Below are 15,280 nucleotides of genomic sequence, written 5' to 3'. Positions count from 1 at the left end.
CAGAGCCTTGTGGTACCCCACTTGAAACGCTCTTCCAATTGGATGTGCAACTATTTATTACCACTCTTGGAGAATGATCACTGAGCCAGTTATGAATCCACCTAACCGTCGCCTTGTCAATCCCATACTAGGTCATTTTTTCAATAAGGATGGTATGAGATACTTTATCAAATGCTTTGCTGAAGTCGAAGTATACTATATCTACTGCATTTCTCTGATCCACCCAGTCAGTGATTCCATTATAGGATATTAGATTAGTATGACATGACTTGTTTGGTACAAACCCATGTTGGCTCTGGTTAATTACTGTATTCTTACCATACACGATGTTTAAGAATTTGTTCAAAGATCTTTCCTGTTACAGAAGGAAGGCTCACTGACCTGTAATTTCCTGGCTCTGTCGTCTTTCCTTTTTGGAAGATAGAGACAGCATTTGCCCTTCTCCAATCTTCTGGGACTTCTCCTGTTCTTCAGGATTTTTCAAAGATTCTGGCTAGTGGTTCTGCAATTTCTTCTGCTAACTCTTTCAGTACCCTAGGATGTAATTCATCTGAACCAGGAGAATTAAATTCATTTAAATTAACTGAGTGATCCTTCACCATCTCTCTGTTTTTAGATAGTGTGGATTCTTTTATTCCTTTGATGGCACGGTGAAGACCAGTTGATGTTACAATTGCTTTTTTCAGAGAACACAGATGTAAAATAGGAATTTAAAAATTTGGCCTTCTCAACATAATTTTTGACCACTTCACCCTTTTCATCCTGTAAAAATCCTATGGCATCTTTGACTTTTAATTTCCTTTTGACATACCCCCAAAATTATATTTTTACTGCTTTTGGTCTCCCTTGCAAGCCTCACTTCATTATTGGCCTTAGCTCTTCTAATGCTTGCCCTGCATTCCCTGCAGACATCATTATATTCTTCTTTAGATATGCCCACTCTTTTCATTTAATGTATAATTTATTTTTTCCTCTTTAACAAGTGTTTAAGCTCTGTGTTCATCCATCGTGATCTCTTTAAATGCTTCCAATTCTTCCTTCTTTTTGGGATTGTTACTGATTATTCAGTAAAAATTTCATTTAGCAAAATCTCCCATCCTTTTTGGACATTTCTGATTTTTGTCCTTTAGAACATCCAGCCATTGGACGTTTCCTACCTTCTTTATGAGTCCAATAGAATCTGCTTTCTGAAGTCCAACTTTAAAGTCTGAGTTATCGCTGGTCTGCCTCCTCTTGTAATACAAAATATGAGGATAGCATAATCGCTGCCTCCTAAATTCCCACTTCCTCAGCCATTTCCTTCCTGTTGGTAAGAATTAGGCCCAATATTGAATATCCTCTTGTTCTCTCTTCTACCTTTTGAAAGATACCTTTTGAAAGATAAAGTTGTTAGCAAGAAAAGATAAGAATTTTCTGGACCCATTACTTTTGCCTTACAGAGATTCTCAACAAATATCTGGATAGTTAAAATCTCCCATGATCACTGTCATACTTTTTTGAGAACAGAGACATCTGATGTAAAAAGAGTTCATCCATATCTTCAGTCTGTCCAAGTGGCCTATAGTAAACAACTTCAGTAGTGTCCTTTCTGTTCTTCGCTCCTTGTATTCTTACCCAAACAGTTTCTACAGAGCTACCAGTCTCTGAAACTTGGATTTCTGTGGAGATAAACATTTTCCTAGCATACAATGCAACACCTCCTCCGCTTTTGTTAATCCTGCTTCTAACAAATAAGTTGCATCCTTCAAGGCTTGTATTCCAATCATATATATCATCCCACCAAGTTTCAGTGATGCCTGACACCATACTGTCATTCTTGTTTTAGGAGCTCCAATTCTCCTTGTTTGCTTCCCATGTTCTGTGTATTTGTATATACACCTTTTAGTTTGTAGAAAAAAATGTATATTCGGGGGCGCTAGTACTGCTGAAGGAATACCCGCCGCACGACAGAACAACACACCACAAAATTGCAGATAAAAATTAAAACATCAATGTATGTCTGCGCTGAGATATCCTTATTTAGTTTGTACCCGGTTTCTCTGGCTCCTTCATTTTCATTTAGAGATTGTTGTTTTTGTTCTTTATTTCCACTTCTAATAGCAGGGTTCTCAAAAAAAATTAATTAGTTCCACATTTTTTCCTGGCTGTATACTTGCCATTCCATATTGCTCAGTCATGTCTTCCATCAACAGATCTGTTTTTTTAAGCAATGCACATGCCCAGACTAGCGGAGATTGGATGTACTGCTATTAAAAAAAGATTAATTACAAATGGAAGAAAAACGGATTCAAAAGTGAATGAGGAGTGCATTTATTTTTGCTCTGATGTCTATAATACTGGATCTGTTAAAAATGGATTACAACTTTACAACTAAAGATGTGAACAGAGCCTATTCCCAGTCACATGTGACTCAGACTGCTTACAAGGCTTTCCACAACTACTTACTTGATAAAGTACTTGATACCATCTGCTGTGTAAGCTTCTTCCCATCCATAAGGGAGACCTGTGAAGAGAAAGAGACATATCTACATTGATCAGCAATGTTCCCAAGCTGCCGATGGGAGCCAATGAGTGAACACATTGGAGTCAGAGATGAACAGAGGCATTTAAAGGGAATTTGTCAGTAGGATCAATCCTCCCAAGTCGTGTATATGGCACGTAGGTCATAGGAAGCCGAATACAATAATACCTTGATATCTTGTAGATTGTGAGCCCTCGCAGGCAGGGTCCTCTCTCATCCTGTACCAGTCGTGACTTGTATTGTTTTAGATTACTGTACTTGTATTTATTATGTATACCCCTCCTCACATGTAAAGCGCCATGGAATAAATGGCGCTATAACAATAAATAATAATAATAATATCTGTGATCCAATGTCTTATTCCAGAAGTCTACTATGAGAAGAGAGCTGCAGCTATCAAGTATGTAATGAGACAAAGCTCAGTTCTGCTGTACTCTGTTAGGCTAGTTTCACATTAGCGTTTTTTAGCGCTGCGTTTCGAGCGCAATAGAAACGCATGCAAAAAACGCATCATGCGTTTTGCATGCGATTGCTTTTTTAGGCGCATGCGTTTTAACCAGTTTCTTGCCATGTTAACTCTTAAAACGCATGCGATTTTAAAAGCAGGAGTGCGCATGTCCACGCGCATGCCTGCGTTCCCATAGACTGTAATGTGTTATTTTGGTGCATTCCGTGAGCATGAGTTTTTTTGACGCCGTTGGACGGACCCAAAAATGCAACAGGTTGCGTCTGGCGCGCCTAAGCGCACACTACAAAAAACAGCATGCGCACGAAAACGCATACGAGCGCGTGCAAAGCTAGAGCATGAGCCCGCCATGTTAAACATAGGGGAGCATGGAGGCGCACGATGCGCTGTGCTAAAAACGCTAATGTGAAACCAGCCTTAGCAATAATCACACACAGCTCTGCAGTAAGATCAGAAGATCAACCATTACATATCACACTGGTAATGTACCCTTTCATATAAAATAATCTCTGGAGGCAGATTCTTGTGAAGATCTCTGACCTGTCTCTAGCCTAGAACAGCTCATTTACATACTGAGAAAAACATGGATTTCTCTGTAATAAGACACCGGATCGCAGATATATCAGACTCAGGATGGTTGATCCTACCTTTAAATCATTAAATAGTTAACATCAGTGATTGCAGCATAGCCCCGGCGGCTGCTGACAGACACAGATGCCGGCTTTGTAATCTCAAACTAAAGGTAAAGGAATGATGCAACTGAAACGCCTTGGGATCCTGAGAAGCTGGCACAAGTGTAATATAGGTAGATGTGACAGGATAAGGGTTAATATCAGACTCACCGTCAGCTTCTATTAGTGAACGCACAAACACTGACAGGTCTTTCGCTTCTGATGCTAAAGCCGCTACGACACCCTGTCTATTTTTGCCCAGGATTTTCATTTGTGAAGACAGCATTGTGGCATGATCACTACAAGGTAGAGAAAAGAAAGTAATGTATTTACATTCCTATTGTAAAATTATTCTCCTAAATGGATCACAAAGTATTAGAACGTGTTCACACTGCGCCTTTCACTGGTGGGCAAAAATGTCAGTCAGATGACCCTCCTTTTCTCTGGAGTGGTGGAAACCTGAAGTGTCCTTTCTGTATTATTGGTTATATGATATCATTTTTCTGATATATAAAACTTTGTTGTCTTCGTAATGTTTTGTATTTCTGAAGTCTTTGAATTTCTGACCTATTTACTCACTAGTACAATAGCAGATTCATGGATAATTCTTTTGGTCCAGTATGCATGCGTGTCATGGGTCTCCCCCTCTGCCCGTCGGCCTTCTGTGTCTCATTGTGTGGGCCGGCCAAAGTGGACATGACGCCCTCGGCACTGCCCCCCATATGATGCCGTCAGTGACAGTGGCTGTCATGACTGCGCGTCACTTGTTGCTAGTATTAGGCTGTGTGCACAGGTTGCAGTTTTTGATGCATTTCCGCAGTGTTTTTGGATGCGCGGAATTGCATCAAATCCACAGTGTACTACAGTATCGAGGATAGTCAATGGGAATTTGAGATTTGCTGTGCACATGCTGCGGAAAAATCCAGGCGGATTCACAGCGTTTTTTTTTTCTGTAGCATATCAATTCTTTGTGTGGAAACGCAGCGTTTTTGCACCCATTGACTATACATTGAGTAAGGCAAATCCGCACATCATAAAATACATGACAATCTGCATCAATTCCACATGAAATCCGCAACTTGTGCACATACCCTTTATGTTCATGGCCAGTTTTGGCTAATAATGCGATTCCAACAGACCGGCAGCATATATCCTGCGCCTTAGCAATTTCTTGTTGCACGTATGCAAGTTTTCCTCCATTCATCTATTCTTTGATGTATATTTTCAATAAAGTGTTTAATATTTTATACCATATTGGACTGCTTTGATCGCTTTTTCCTTGTGTCATGGTTGTGTCTGACCGTTCAGGAACATGGTCTGATCATACCACAGCTCCTGAGCATCATGTGATAGCAGCTGATTCTTTGAGGTAAAACATTACTTAAAAACACCGGTCCCTGTGTAAACCACTTAACCCTTTCTGATGGATTGCAGCGGGGGACCTGACTGAGCAGCGAAGAGGTAAGGATATCATTGCTGTATTGTTTTATTTTTGTTACAGGTCGATGGTTTATTTTGGGATTACCAGAGCAATAAATCTTGTCAAAAACTTGGTGTCTTTTTTTCATTAAAATAATTTTTAATCAATGCCTCTGTGTGTTTTTTAACCCTTTCATAGTCTAGGGTTAATAATGGATAAGTGTCTAATTGACACCTCTCCATTATTAATCGGCTTAATGTCATCTTCCAATTGCAAGATGACATTAACCCATTAATATTAACCCATTAGCCACCGCTACAAGGCAATGGGAATGGAGAGGCTAAGTACCAGAACAGGCGCACTTTATAGATGCGCCTTTTCTGGGGGAGATTTTTGTAGCCGGGGGGGGGGTAAAAACAATGGTCTCTCTCAAGGCTATTAAAATCTGCCTTCACTCACCTGCTTTACCTCTCTGGTTGCGATTTTGCCGCGGGAGCCCACGCATTTTTTTCCAACAAATTAACCCCTTAATTTAACACCTAGACATCACAAATTATACACACAAGCCCTAATCTAATTATTAGTCAGGGACATATAAAAAAAAACATGAAATGAAATGGTTTACTGTATGTAAACCATGTGTCATTTCATGTTGGGTTGGGGAATGATTTTACAGAAGCCGGCAATTGATTTTGCGGCTATTCTGCTATGTAGAACTATATGAAATATATATATATATTGTGACAGGGCTGAGGGTCGTGTAATCGATGGGAGATATGTGTCTCATAAATGGCTTGTCTCCATAATGTAAGGCATAACAAATATTGCTGTATTATTATTGTTTGAACGTGAGGTGGTGGTGAGGTCACAGTCACGTGACCAGTCAGCTGCTGGATTCGTGGGTGTGGCTACACTCTTATAATGTGGCCTGCTCTTGAACCAGGCAGCTGTGTGTGAGGGGGTTATACACCTCCTGTGTGCGCTGAGGCTCGCGGACTGAGCCTGAAGGAAAGGACATTCGATGTTACTTTGTCTCCTGAACTGAAGGCTGTTTATTTTGGTGACGTGTTTGGTTTATGACGTAATAAACTGCCTGTCCTTTAAGGGAACCTGCCTCCTGACTGTCTCCCGTCGCACCTAAGCGAGTAGAATCCCTACAATTGGTGCTAGGCGTGCGGGCAGAGTTCCCAGCAGAGACGTGAGACCGTTGCTGCATGTCCTGTGTAAAGTTTTCAGCGAGGCAGCAAGCTCTACCCGGAATAATGGAGGACCTGCTGAAACACCTGGTCCAGGCCCAGACACAGCAACAGGAGGCCAGCAGGCTGTTCTTACAGCAGCTCCAGCAGAGCCAGCAGGAGCAACGACAGCTGATGCAGCTTCTGGCAACCGCCATGCAGGAGGGCAGGACGAGCGCCCCAACCCCAGGTCCGGCTGATGCCACCCTCGTCACGAAGGCGGTAAGACGTGCATTGCAAAAAATGACCCCTGAGGATGATGTGGAGGCCTTCCTGACGGTGTTTGAGAGGGTGGCTGAGAGGGAAAAACTTCAGCCAGAGCGGTGGGCAGAGGTACTGGCCCCATACCTAGCGGGGGAGCCCCAGAAGGTGTACTTTGACCTGACTGTACAAGACGCCAGAGAGTATCTCAAATTAAAAGCGGAAATTCTCGCACGCTTGGGGGTAACTATGACTACCAAGGCACAGCGAGTTCATCGCTGGGCCTATCACTGGGACAAACCGCTGCGCTCCCAAATGTTTGACCTGTTGCACCTGGTCCAAAAAATGGCTGCAGCCAGAGTCGGCTTCCCCTGCACAGATGGTAGAGCGAGTCGTGATGGATCGGTTTGTGCATTCTCTGCCGAGACCTCTACAGACTTGGGTTGCCCAGGGTGATCCCCAGAATGCCGATGAACTGGTAGGACTGGTCGAGATACCAGGGGATGGAAGGCTCCTTGGGGAAGCAGCCCATTACGTATTGGGGGTCCCAACAAGGGGCGGAGTCCCAAAAAGGGGTGGGTCGTCCAAGGTCAAAAGGGGCGGGGGAGGTGGTGCCCAAGGTCCCCACGGGTGATAATGTTTGCTGGAAGTGCCACGGGCCTGGACATATAGCTGCCCGTTGTTCCCAGACCACCGAGCAGATGGACTGCAGCATGGGACGCCGTAGTTCATACTACGCATATCCAGCTTGCAGTGTGAATTTGCCACCTAACGAGGGGCCACAGGCGTGTCCCGTGAAGGTGAACGGGCGAGCCGCAATGGCGCTTCTAGACTCCGGGAGCTTGGTGACCCTTGTGTGGGCCAGTTTTCCTCTCGACCTACTCCCGGGTAAAGATTGGCGTTCGGTGCATACATGGCGATGCAAAGGACTACCCTATGGCCAGGGTGAACATTGCAACGGCGCATGGCACCGAGTCGCATGAAGTTGGCGTTGTTCGAGATTTGTTGCATCCTATAATTATTGGCCGGGATTTCTGTCTGTTTTGGGATCTGTGGGGGAAGGGTTCTGAGTGTGGTAGCAAGAGCAGGGAACCAATCCACCTCAATGAAGTAAAGCCACCACCAGAGGCAGACGGGTTTCCTTTATGTGTCCTTGTTGGGGATGAAGAGGAAGGGTCCCCTGTACCTGACATCCCGGAGTTAGGGGTGGCCGGGGTGAATTTTGGGACTGCCCAACATAGGGACCCCACGCTGAGGGAAGCCTTTAACAATGTCACCGTCACTAATGGGGTTGCACAAGAGCTGGGAGCAGACACAAGGTTTCCCTATTTTATGTTGAGTGGGGAATTGTTGTACCGGGTTACGAAAATAAGGGAGGTGGTAGAGCAGTTAATAGTACCAGGCCCCTATAGACGGAAGGTGTTGAACATGGCCCATTCACACATCTTGGGGGGACACCTGGGGGTGGAAAAAACGCAGGAACGGATCGTACAGAGGTTCTATTGGCCTGGTTGTCACCAGGAAAAAGCAAACTATTGCAGGTCCTGCCCGAGATGTCAGTTAACTGCCCCCACATCTCATTTTCGGAACCCTCTTGTGCCACTGCCCATTATTGAGGTGCCATTTGAGAGAATTGCCATGGACTTGGTCGGTCCCTTAGTTAAATCAGCTAGGGGCCATCAGTATATATTAGTCATCCTGGACTATGCCACACGCTATCCTGAAGCCATTCCCCTGAGAAACTCCTCCGCGAAGAGTATAGCCTGCGAGCTGGTCCATGTGTTCTCCTGGACGGGTTTGCCGAAGGAGATCCTGACTGACCAGGGGACACCTTTTATGAGCAAGGTGATGAGGGAATTGTGCAGAGTCTCGCAAATCTCCCAGTTGAGGACTTCAGTGTACCATTCGCTGTTAAATGGCCTTGTTGAGAGGTTTAACAAGACACTGAAGAGCATGCTGAGAAAAGTCATAGAGAAAGATGGTAGAGACTGGGATTGTCTCTTACCGTATTTACTGTTTTCTATCCGTGAAGTTCCCCAGGCCTTCACGGGGTTCTCGCCCTTCGAGCTTCTGTACGGCCGGCATCCGCGAGGTCTCCTAGATATAGCCAAGGAAACCTGGGAAGCCAGTCACCCCCACAGAAGCGTCATTGAGCATGTGGCACTGATGCAGCAGAGGGTTGCGAAGGTGATGCCCATTGTTAAAGAACATCTCCGCCAGGCACAAGAGGCTCAGGCCAGGGTCTACAACCGGTCAGCCAGAGTGAGGCAATTCAATTCGGGAGACCGAGTTCTCGTGCTAATCCCGACGGTGGAGAGTAAGTTCTTGGCCAAGTGGCAAGGGCCATATGATGTGGTGGAGAAGCTGGGAGACGTAAACTACAAGATCCACCAACCCGGAAGACTGAAGCCATACTAGGTTTACCATGTCAACCTCATCAAGCCGTGGCAAGATAGAGAGCCAGCAGTAACTCTGTGCTTGCTGGGCAACCTAGAAGGGGAGGTTGGAGCGGTTACCATAGCGGACACGCTATCAAAGGCCCAGAAACAGCAGTTACTCCAGAAAAACAGGGACCTGTTCTCAGAGTTTCCGGGGTGCACGAAGGTAGTGGAGCATGAAGTTCTGACCGAGTCACATGTGCGGGTGAACGTGAAACCGTATCGCATTCCTGAGGCCCGGCGAGAGGTAATCTTCAAGGAGGTGCAGCGTATGTTGAAACTCGGGGTCACTGAGGAATCCAAGAGCGGCTGGTCGAGCCAGATTGTCCTGGTCCCAAAACCTGATGGTGAATGGAGGTTCTGCAACAATTACCGGAAGCTGAATGAGGTCTCCAAGTTCGACGCTTATCCCATGCCATGCGTTGATGAGCTCATCGAGAGTCTTGGACCTGCCAGGTACATAACCACTTTGGATCTGACAAAGGGATACTGGCAGATCCCCATGGCACAGGAAGCCAAGGAGAAGACGGCATTCTCCACACCAGACGGGTGCTTCCAGTATGTCCGGATGCAGTTTGGCCTGCAGGGAGCTCTGGCAACCTTCCAGAGGGCTATGGATAGAACCTTGCACCTCATAAGCTATACGCTGCCGCGTACCTGGATGATATCGTTATCTTTACCCCGAACTGGGAGTCTCACTTGGAAAAGGTCCAAGCAGTGTTTGACGCTCTAATGGAGGCGGGGTTTACAATAAACCCGAAAAAGTGTGCCTTGGGTAAGGAGGAAGCCAAGTACCTCGAATATGTAGTGGGGCATGGCGAGATCAAACCCCAAATCAATAAAGTGGAGGCAATTCAAACATGGCCGAGATCTGTCAAAAAAGCCTTACTGGGGATTGTGGGATATTACAGGAGGTTCATCCCAAACTTCGCCACAATGGCTGCACCGCTAACCGATCTGCTTAAGGGGACAAAGTCAGTGATGGTCAGCTGGTTCGAAGAAGCAGAGTCAGCCTTCCAAGAAATGAAGGGAGCTCTTTGTAAGCAACCCGTTTTGGTGGCCCCAGACTTTAAACGTGAATTTGTCCTCCAGACAGATGCTTCAGATGTCGGGGTAAGAGCAGTCCTTTCCCAAGAGATACGTCGGGAGGAGCATCCTGTTCTCTATTTGAGTAGGAAGTTGACTTCTTGTGAGAGAAATTACTCAGTTGTAGATAAGGAGTGTTTGGCCATAAAATGGGAAGTGGATACATTACGGTACTACCTGGTGGGACAGAAGTTTAGATTAATCTCCGACCATGCCCCACTCAGGTGGATGAGGGAAACAAAAGGTAAGAATGCTAGAGTCACCCGCTGGTTCTAAGCCCTACAAGACTTCAGCTTCCATGTAGAGCATAGGGCCAGGAAGCTACATGGGAATGCCGATGCCCTCTCCAGAATCCCTTGCCTGGTAGGTGAAAGTGCCAAGCCCCACGGCTTTAGGCAGAGGGGGGAGGTATGTGGCAGGGCTGAGGGTCGTGTAATCAATGGGAGATATGTGTCACATAAATGGCTTGTCTCCATAATGTAAGGCATAACAAATATTGCTGTATTATTATTGTTTGAAGGACCTGTGGTGAGGTCACAGTCATGTGAGCAGTCAGCTGCTGGGTTCGTGGGTGTGGCTACACTCTTATAATGTGGCCTGCTCTTGAACCAGGCAGCTGTGTGTGAGGGGGGTATACACCTCCTGTGTGCGCTGAGGCTCGCGGACTGAGCCTGAAGGAAAGGACATTCGATGTTACTTTGTCTCCTGAACTGATGGTTGTTTATTTTGGTGATGTGCTGTTTGGTTTATGACGTAATAAACCGCATGAACTTTAAGGGAACCTGCCTCCTGACTGTCTCCCGTCGCACCTAAGCGAGTAGAATCCCTACTATATATATATATATATATATATATATATATATGTCTCAATGACATGTATATATATACAGTATATGTATTCTATGTGTATATATCTATTCTTTCGTTTGGGTTTTCAGCTGTCATAGGGATCCATTATATGTCCGTTTTGCAAGCCTTTGAGAAAATCTCGGCATACAGATGCCATACGGATTACATACGGATACTTACATGCGCAAAATACGCGACCACACCTTGATTACGGATGACATATGGAGCACTATTTAGGGGACATTTCTCCGTATTACGCATAGAAAGTACGGACCGCATTTTGTTAGTATGACCCCGGCCTAAGGCAAAGAATTTCACTGCCTGTTTTTAAGCAATGTTTTACCTCAAAGAATCAGCTGCTATCACATGATGTAATGACTGTACACTCTTTTTTTGTTTCCTCCCCTGCCCAGGAGCTGTGGTATGTATCATTTCATGTCCCTATGACATATATATATTTTAACATCCAATTGTGGAACTTAGTAACCAGTTGGATACACATTTAAACTGAGGCTGCATGGTGTCTCAATGCTTGATACTACTGCTTTGCTGCACTAAAGGTCCTAGGGCCATTTTTTTTTTTTAATAGAGTTTGAAGGTGTGGAAATAAATGGCACTATATAAGTAAGCACAAAAATGAACAATAAGTAAATCATTCTGTATCTCCAAAATGTCCTTTCTGCTGATGTGGCCCTAAAACTTGTTCATATTTGCATCAAAGGCGCTATTGGGGCAAGGGAAGTTATTGCGGTGACTACGTAAGAGAGGGAAGGTTTTGCCATGATATTTGATTTTAAGTAGAAAATGCTTTGCATTTCACCTGTGCCATAAATCCTTACCACAGACTTAGTGTAGAGCCTGAATTGTCTGCCAGAGCCTCATGAGTATTCTGCAAGAAAAGGGAAGGTTTATGGAGTAAAAAAAAAATGGAATCACCTGATAAAATAGCATGGGTTGTATGGGTAATTGCATAAGCACAGGCTGAACATAAGAGAAACGACAACAGTATCTGTCAAGGCTGGAGTCACACTTGCGATGAATACGGACGAGTGCTATGCGATAAAACATCACATAACACTCGGACCAGTATTCATCTATGGTGCAGCTCCCATAAACGCTATTTTTCTCGGCCGTTTTGAGCATCCGAGTGAAATTGCAGCATGTGCGATATATGCTGACGCCGGCAATGGAGGAGAGGAGTTTCTCCGCCTCATCCGCAGCTGTGCTCCGATTCTCTCTGTGTGAGAGGCTTGGAGTACAGACGCATGACACTCGGCTCCCACTCGCAGCAGAGCAGGAACTGAGGGTCATTAGCATATCACATCTGATGTTCTCGCATCGGATGCCATATGCTAGTGTGACCCCGGCCTAAGTAAGCAAAACATACCGTAATTATTTGGCTGTGAACATACCAGGATATGGCCAATTTTATGTTTAACCCATTAGTAACGGAGCCAATTTTGTCCTACGTGACCAATTGGCATTGTTCAAATCTGACATATTTTCCTTTACTCTGGAATGCTTCCACATATCCCAGTGATTTTAAAATTTTGTTTTTCATGTCACATTGTACTTTATGTTAGTGGTAAATTTACTGTAGGTCAATATGTTACGTGTGTTTTTTTTTCTAATGAAAATATCTGAAATTTGACAAAATAAATAAAAATAAATTTATTTTTAATAAATGTCCCGATTCAACAAAGCAATTTCCCTAGAATTCGGGTGTAAATTAATCTGAAGAGTAGGAAAGTTTTGGTACAAATTTTTGGATGAAATTTTGCTTTCAACAAATATGTTAACCCTTCAGGTGCTTAATGCAAAGTGGAATTAAACTAAAATGTTGCTTTGACACCATTTTTTTTTTATTTTCACAAGCGGTAAGAGGAGAAATTGGACCCCACAGTTTATACTAAATGCGGCAATACCCCATTTGTGGTCGTAAACTACTGTTTAGGCACAGAGCACCTATTTGTAACATAAGTGGTAGTTTATTGATTGATGGCGGTCCGACCGCTGGGACATGCACCAATTGGCAGGAAAGGGAGCTTGTCTCCCCAAAAGAGTGGAACGGCAGTGTGCATGATCGAGCTGTGTTCCATTCATTACCTTTTGGGTATCCGGCTTTTACTGGCAGTCTTATAGGGAATGAATGCAGTGATGGTTGGACGCCCGACCTGCCGCACCATTTTGTAACAGGGATAAAAGTCCACAATTATGCTGCTTGTTGCAGGTCCCAGCAGTGGGACCACCGCCAGCCTGCATATTACGCAATAGCTTATTTAAAACCCCTTTGGAATAAAATGTCCTGAATACCTAAGCTTTATGGCAGTCTCTTACCTCAACAAACTGCAGCAGTTTTAATGTAGACATTTCATATGCCTTTCGCGCAGTCTCAGACTTGCGGAGTTGACAATCAAGGACTGTGATCCTGCGTTTCAAGTCTTGTATGCAGTCCTATGCAAGGGAAGAAACTGGAGCTTGTCATCTGACATGATGCATCACAGTTTTGCCCTAAACTTGGATGGCTACGGTCCAAGGAAAAAAACAAATCAGACGTGTAGAAGGGGGTAAAAGAATATCATTACTCTGCATGTGATTCAATGTTTTGTCAGATCGCACTCGGACTGAAAATTCGCTCATCTGCACCTTCCCTAAGGCCAACTTGGCACTCTTCACAAACAGAAACATCCCCGGCTTATAGAATGCTGTCAGAGGCCTCTCACCTAGCCAAATCGGTTCTCCTGCTTTATTCTGACGAGGAGCAAACACCCCTGAAATAAGTGTCTTTTTCTGATATGACTTCTTATCCCAAGTCATGTGGTAAGGCTCGTTAACAACATGATGTTGACTTTTAGGAATGCAACCTCCAGTAGGTGGCACTAGGGTTTCATGGTTTCATTTATACCCTTTAAGATTATTTCTCTGATTTTCTTTGTATTATATCGTTGACATATCTTCCCTCTGATGCTGCTGCCTGTTTTCTACCTTCAGGGCTGTGGAGTCGGAGTTTTGGTTGGAGTCGGTAGAAATGTACCGACTCCAGCTTTAAAAAAAATGTATTAATATTTCATAATTGAACTTTCATATGAATTTTATAAATGTTACTCAAATATATATGTTCTATCAAACTATGAACAACAGTGATAAGCAGTTCTGCTGGAGATAGAGACATTTCTTACTTCTTGTGTGTCACTGTTCTCCACTGCCCTTATCTAATCTTATACTTGGTTAACCTCATGCTGCCCCAACCCCCCTACTTACAATGTATGAAACTGAAAGTGAAAATGTGTTGCAAATTCTTAGTAGTAAAGCTCCTCCTCTAGACTAGATCATACTAGGTGTGCATCTTCCAAGCATCTCACAGCTGCCTGCTACTCAGAAGAGGAAGACTGTAAGAAGTATTATCCTTTCAACAAACTTTGCATCAGTTAACTGTGAGTACATGAGGAATAATAACAGTATTACTGACCACTATATCAGTTGTACGACCTGGCAATAATTTTGTACAATTGTTTTTAGGAAAAACAATTGTCATTTGGATTGTGAATGCAGAATTAAAAACCTGAGAATGTCAAAGAAGCATCACATTAAATCAGCTGTATTTGAACATTTCACCATCACTCAAGATAGAAAACATTATGTCTGTCAGTGTATGACAAATGATCCAGACGAAAACAAATGCTGTGAAGCCAAGATGAGTGCATATTCAGGCAAAGATAAAAATGCTCCTACCAGAGTTCTAATCTAAAGAGACATTTACAGCGCTTTCATCCAGAAGTACTGAAAGCAGTGGATGAGAAAGACTGCATCCAAACCAATGAACCAGTGCCCAGCTCTTCCAGCCAAACAAAGGAGCAGAGAACTTTGCAGCCATCAGTTACAAGATATTTTGTCAGTGACAAAGTTACTGTGACAATGACAGTAGATACATTTAAAAAACAGATCATAGAGCTTGTTGTAAAGGATAGTGTGCCTATTTCATTATTTTCACGACCAACTTTTATGTGTCTGAATGGGGAAATGGCCCGCAAGCTTGGTGTTTCTCTGGAGAGAGAGAGAGTATTAGAAAATTAGTAATCGAAGAAGCTTTTAAACAAAAGGAAGAACTTAAAAAAACTCTCAAGGGACACTTTCTGTTTCTTAAAATGGATGCCTGCACACGTCACAGAGTGAACTATTTTGCCATCAATGTCCGATTTGTTTGTGACAAAAATGAAATAGTTACCAAGACATTGGCAGTAAAAGACACCAAAGCTCATCACACCAGTGAGTTTCTCCAGGTCTTGGTGGAAAAGGTTCTGCAAGACTATGAACTTAAAAAAGAGCAAGTTCTTTCTGTCGTAACTGACAATGCTTCAAATATGATAAGTACTATTAAGCTAATGAATGAGAG

At 43.8% G+C, this 15,280-nt stretch overlaps 1 protein-coding gene across 3 annotated transcripts in view; it reads right to left on the bottom strand.

The window, feature by feature from the left end:
* Positions 1 to 15,280, bottom strand: part of STXBP4 (syntaxin binding protein 4) — a 74,013-nt gene that overhangs the window by 4,153 nt on the left and 54,580 nt on the right. For all 3 annotated transcript variants that reach the window (XM_073588172.1, XM_073588174.1, XM_073588173.1), the window contains 4 exons: positions 13,225 to 13,341; positions 11,727 to 11,776; positions 3,830 to 3,957; positions 2,446 to 2,503 (listed from right to left, as the gene is read on the bottom strand). In XM_073588172.1, the coding sequence (XP_073444273.1) occupies positions 2,446 to 2,503; positions 3,830 to 3,957; positions 11,727 to 11,776; positions 13,225 to 13,341 (353 nt within the window). The remainder of the gene's footprint in view (positions 1 to 2,445; positions 2,504 to 3,829; positions 3,958 to 11,726; positions 11,777 to 13,224; positions 13,342 to 15,280) is intronic.

The sequence above is a fragment of the Dendrobates tinctorius genome, unplaced genomic scaffold (genome assembly GCF_039654945.1).
Source record: "Dendrobates tinctorius isolate UK_male_01 unplaced genomic scaffold, ASM3965494v1 ptg000103l, whole genome shotgun sequence".
In the NCBI taxonomy this organism is placed as follows: Eukaryota; Metazoa; Chordata; class Amphibia; order Anura; family Dendrobatidae; genus Dendrobates; species Dendrobates tinctorius.
This window is presented reverse-complemented; position numbering and strand designations above follow the sequence as displayed.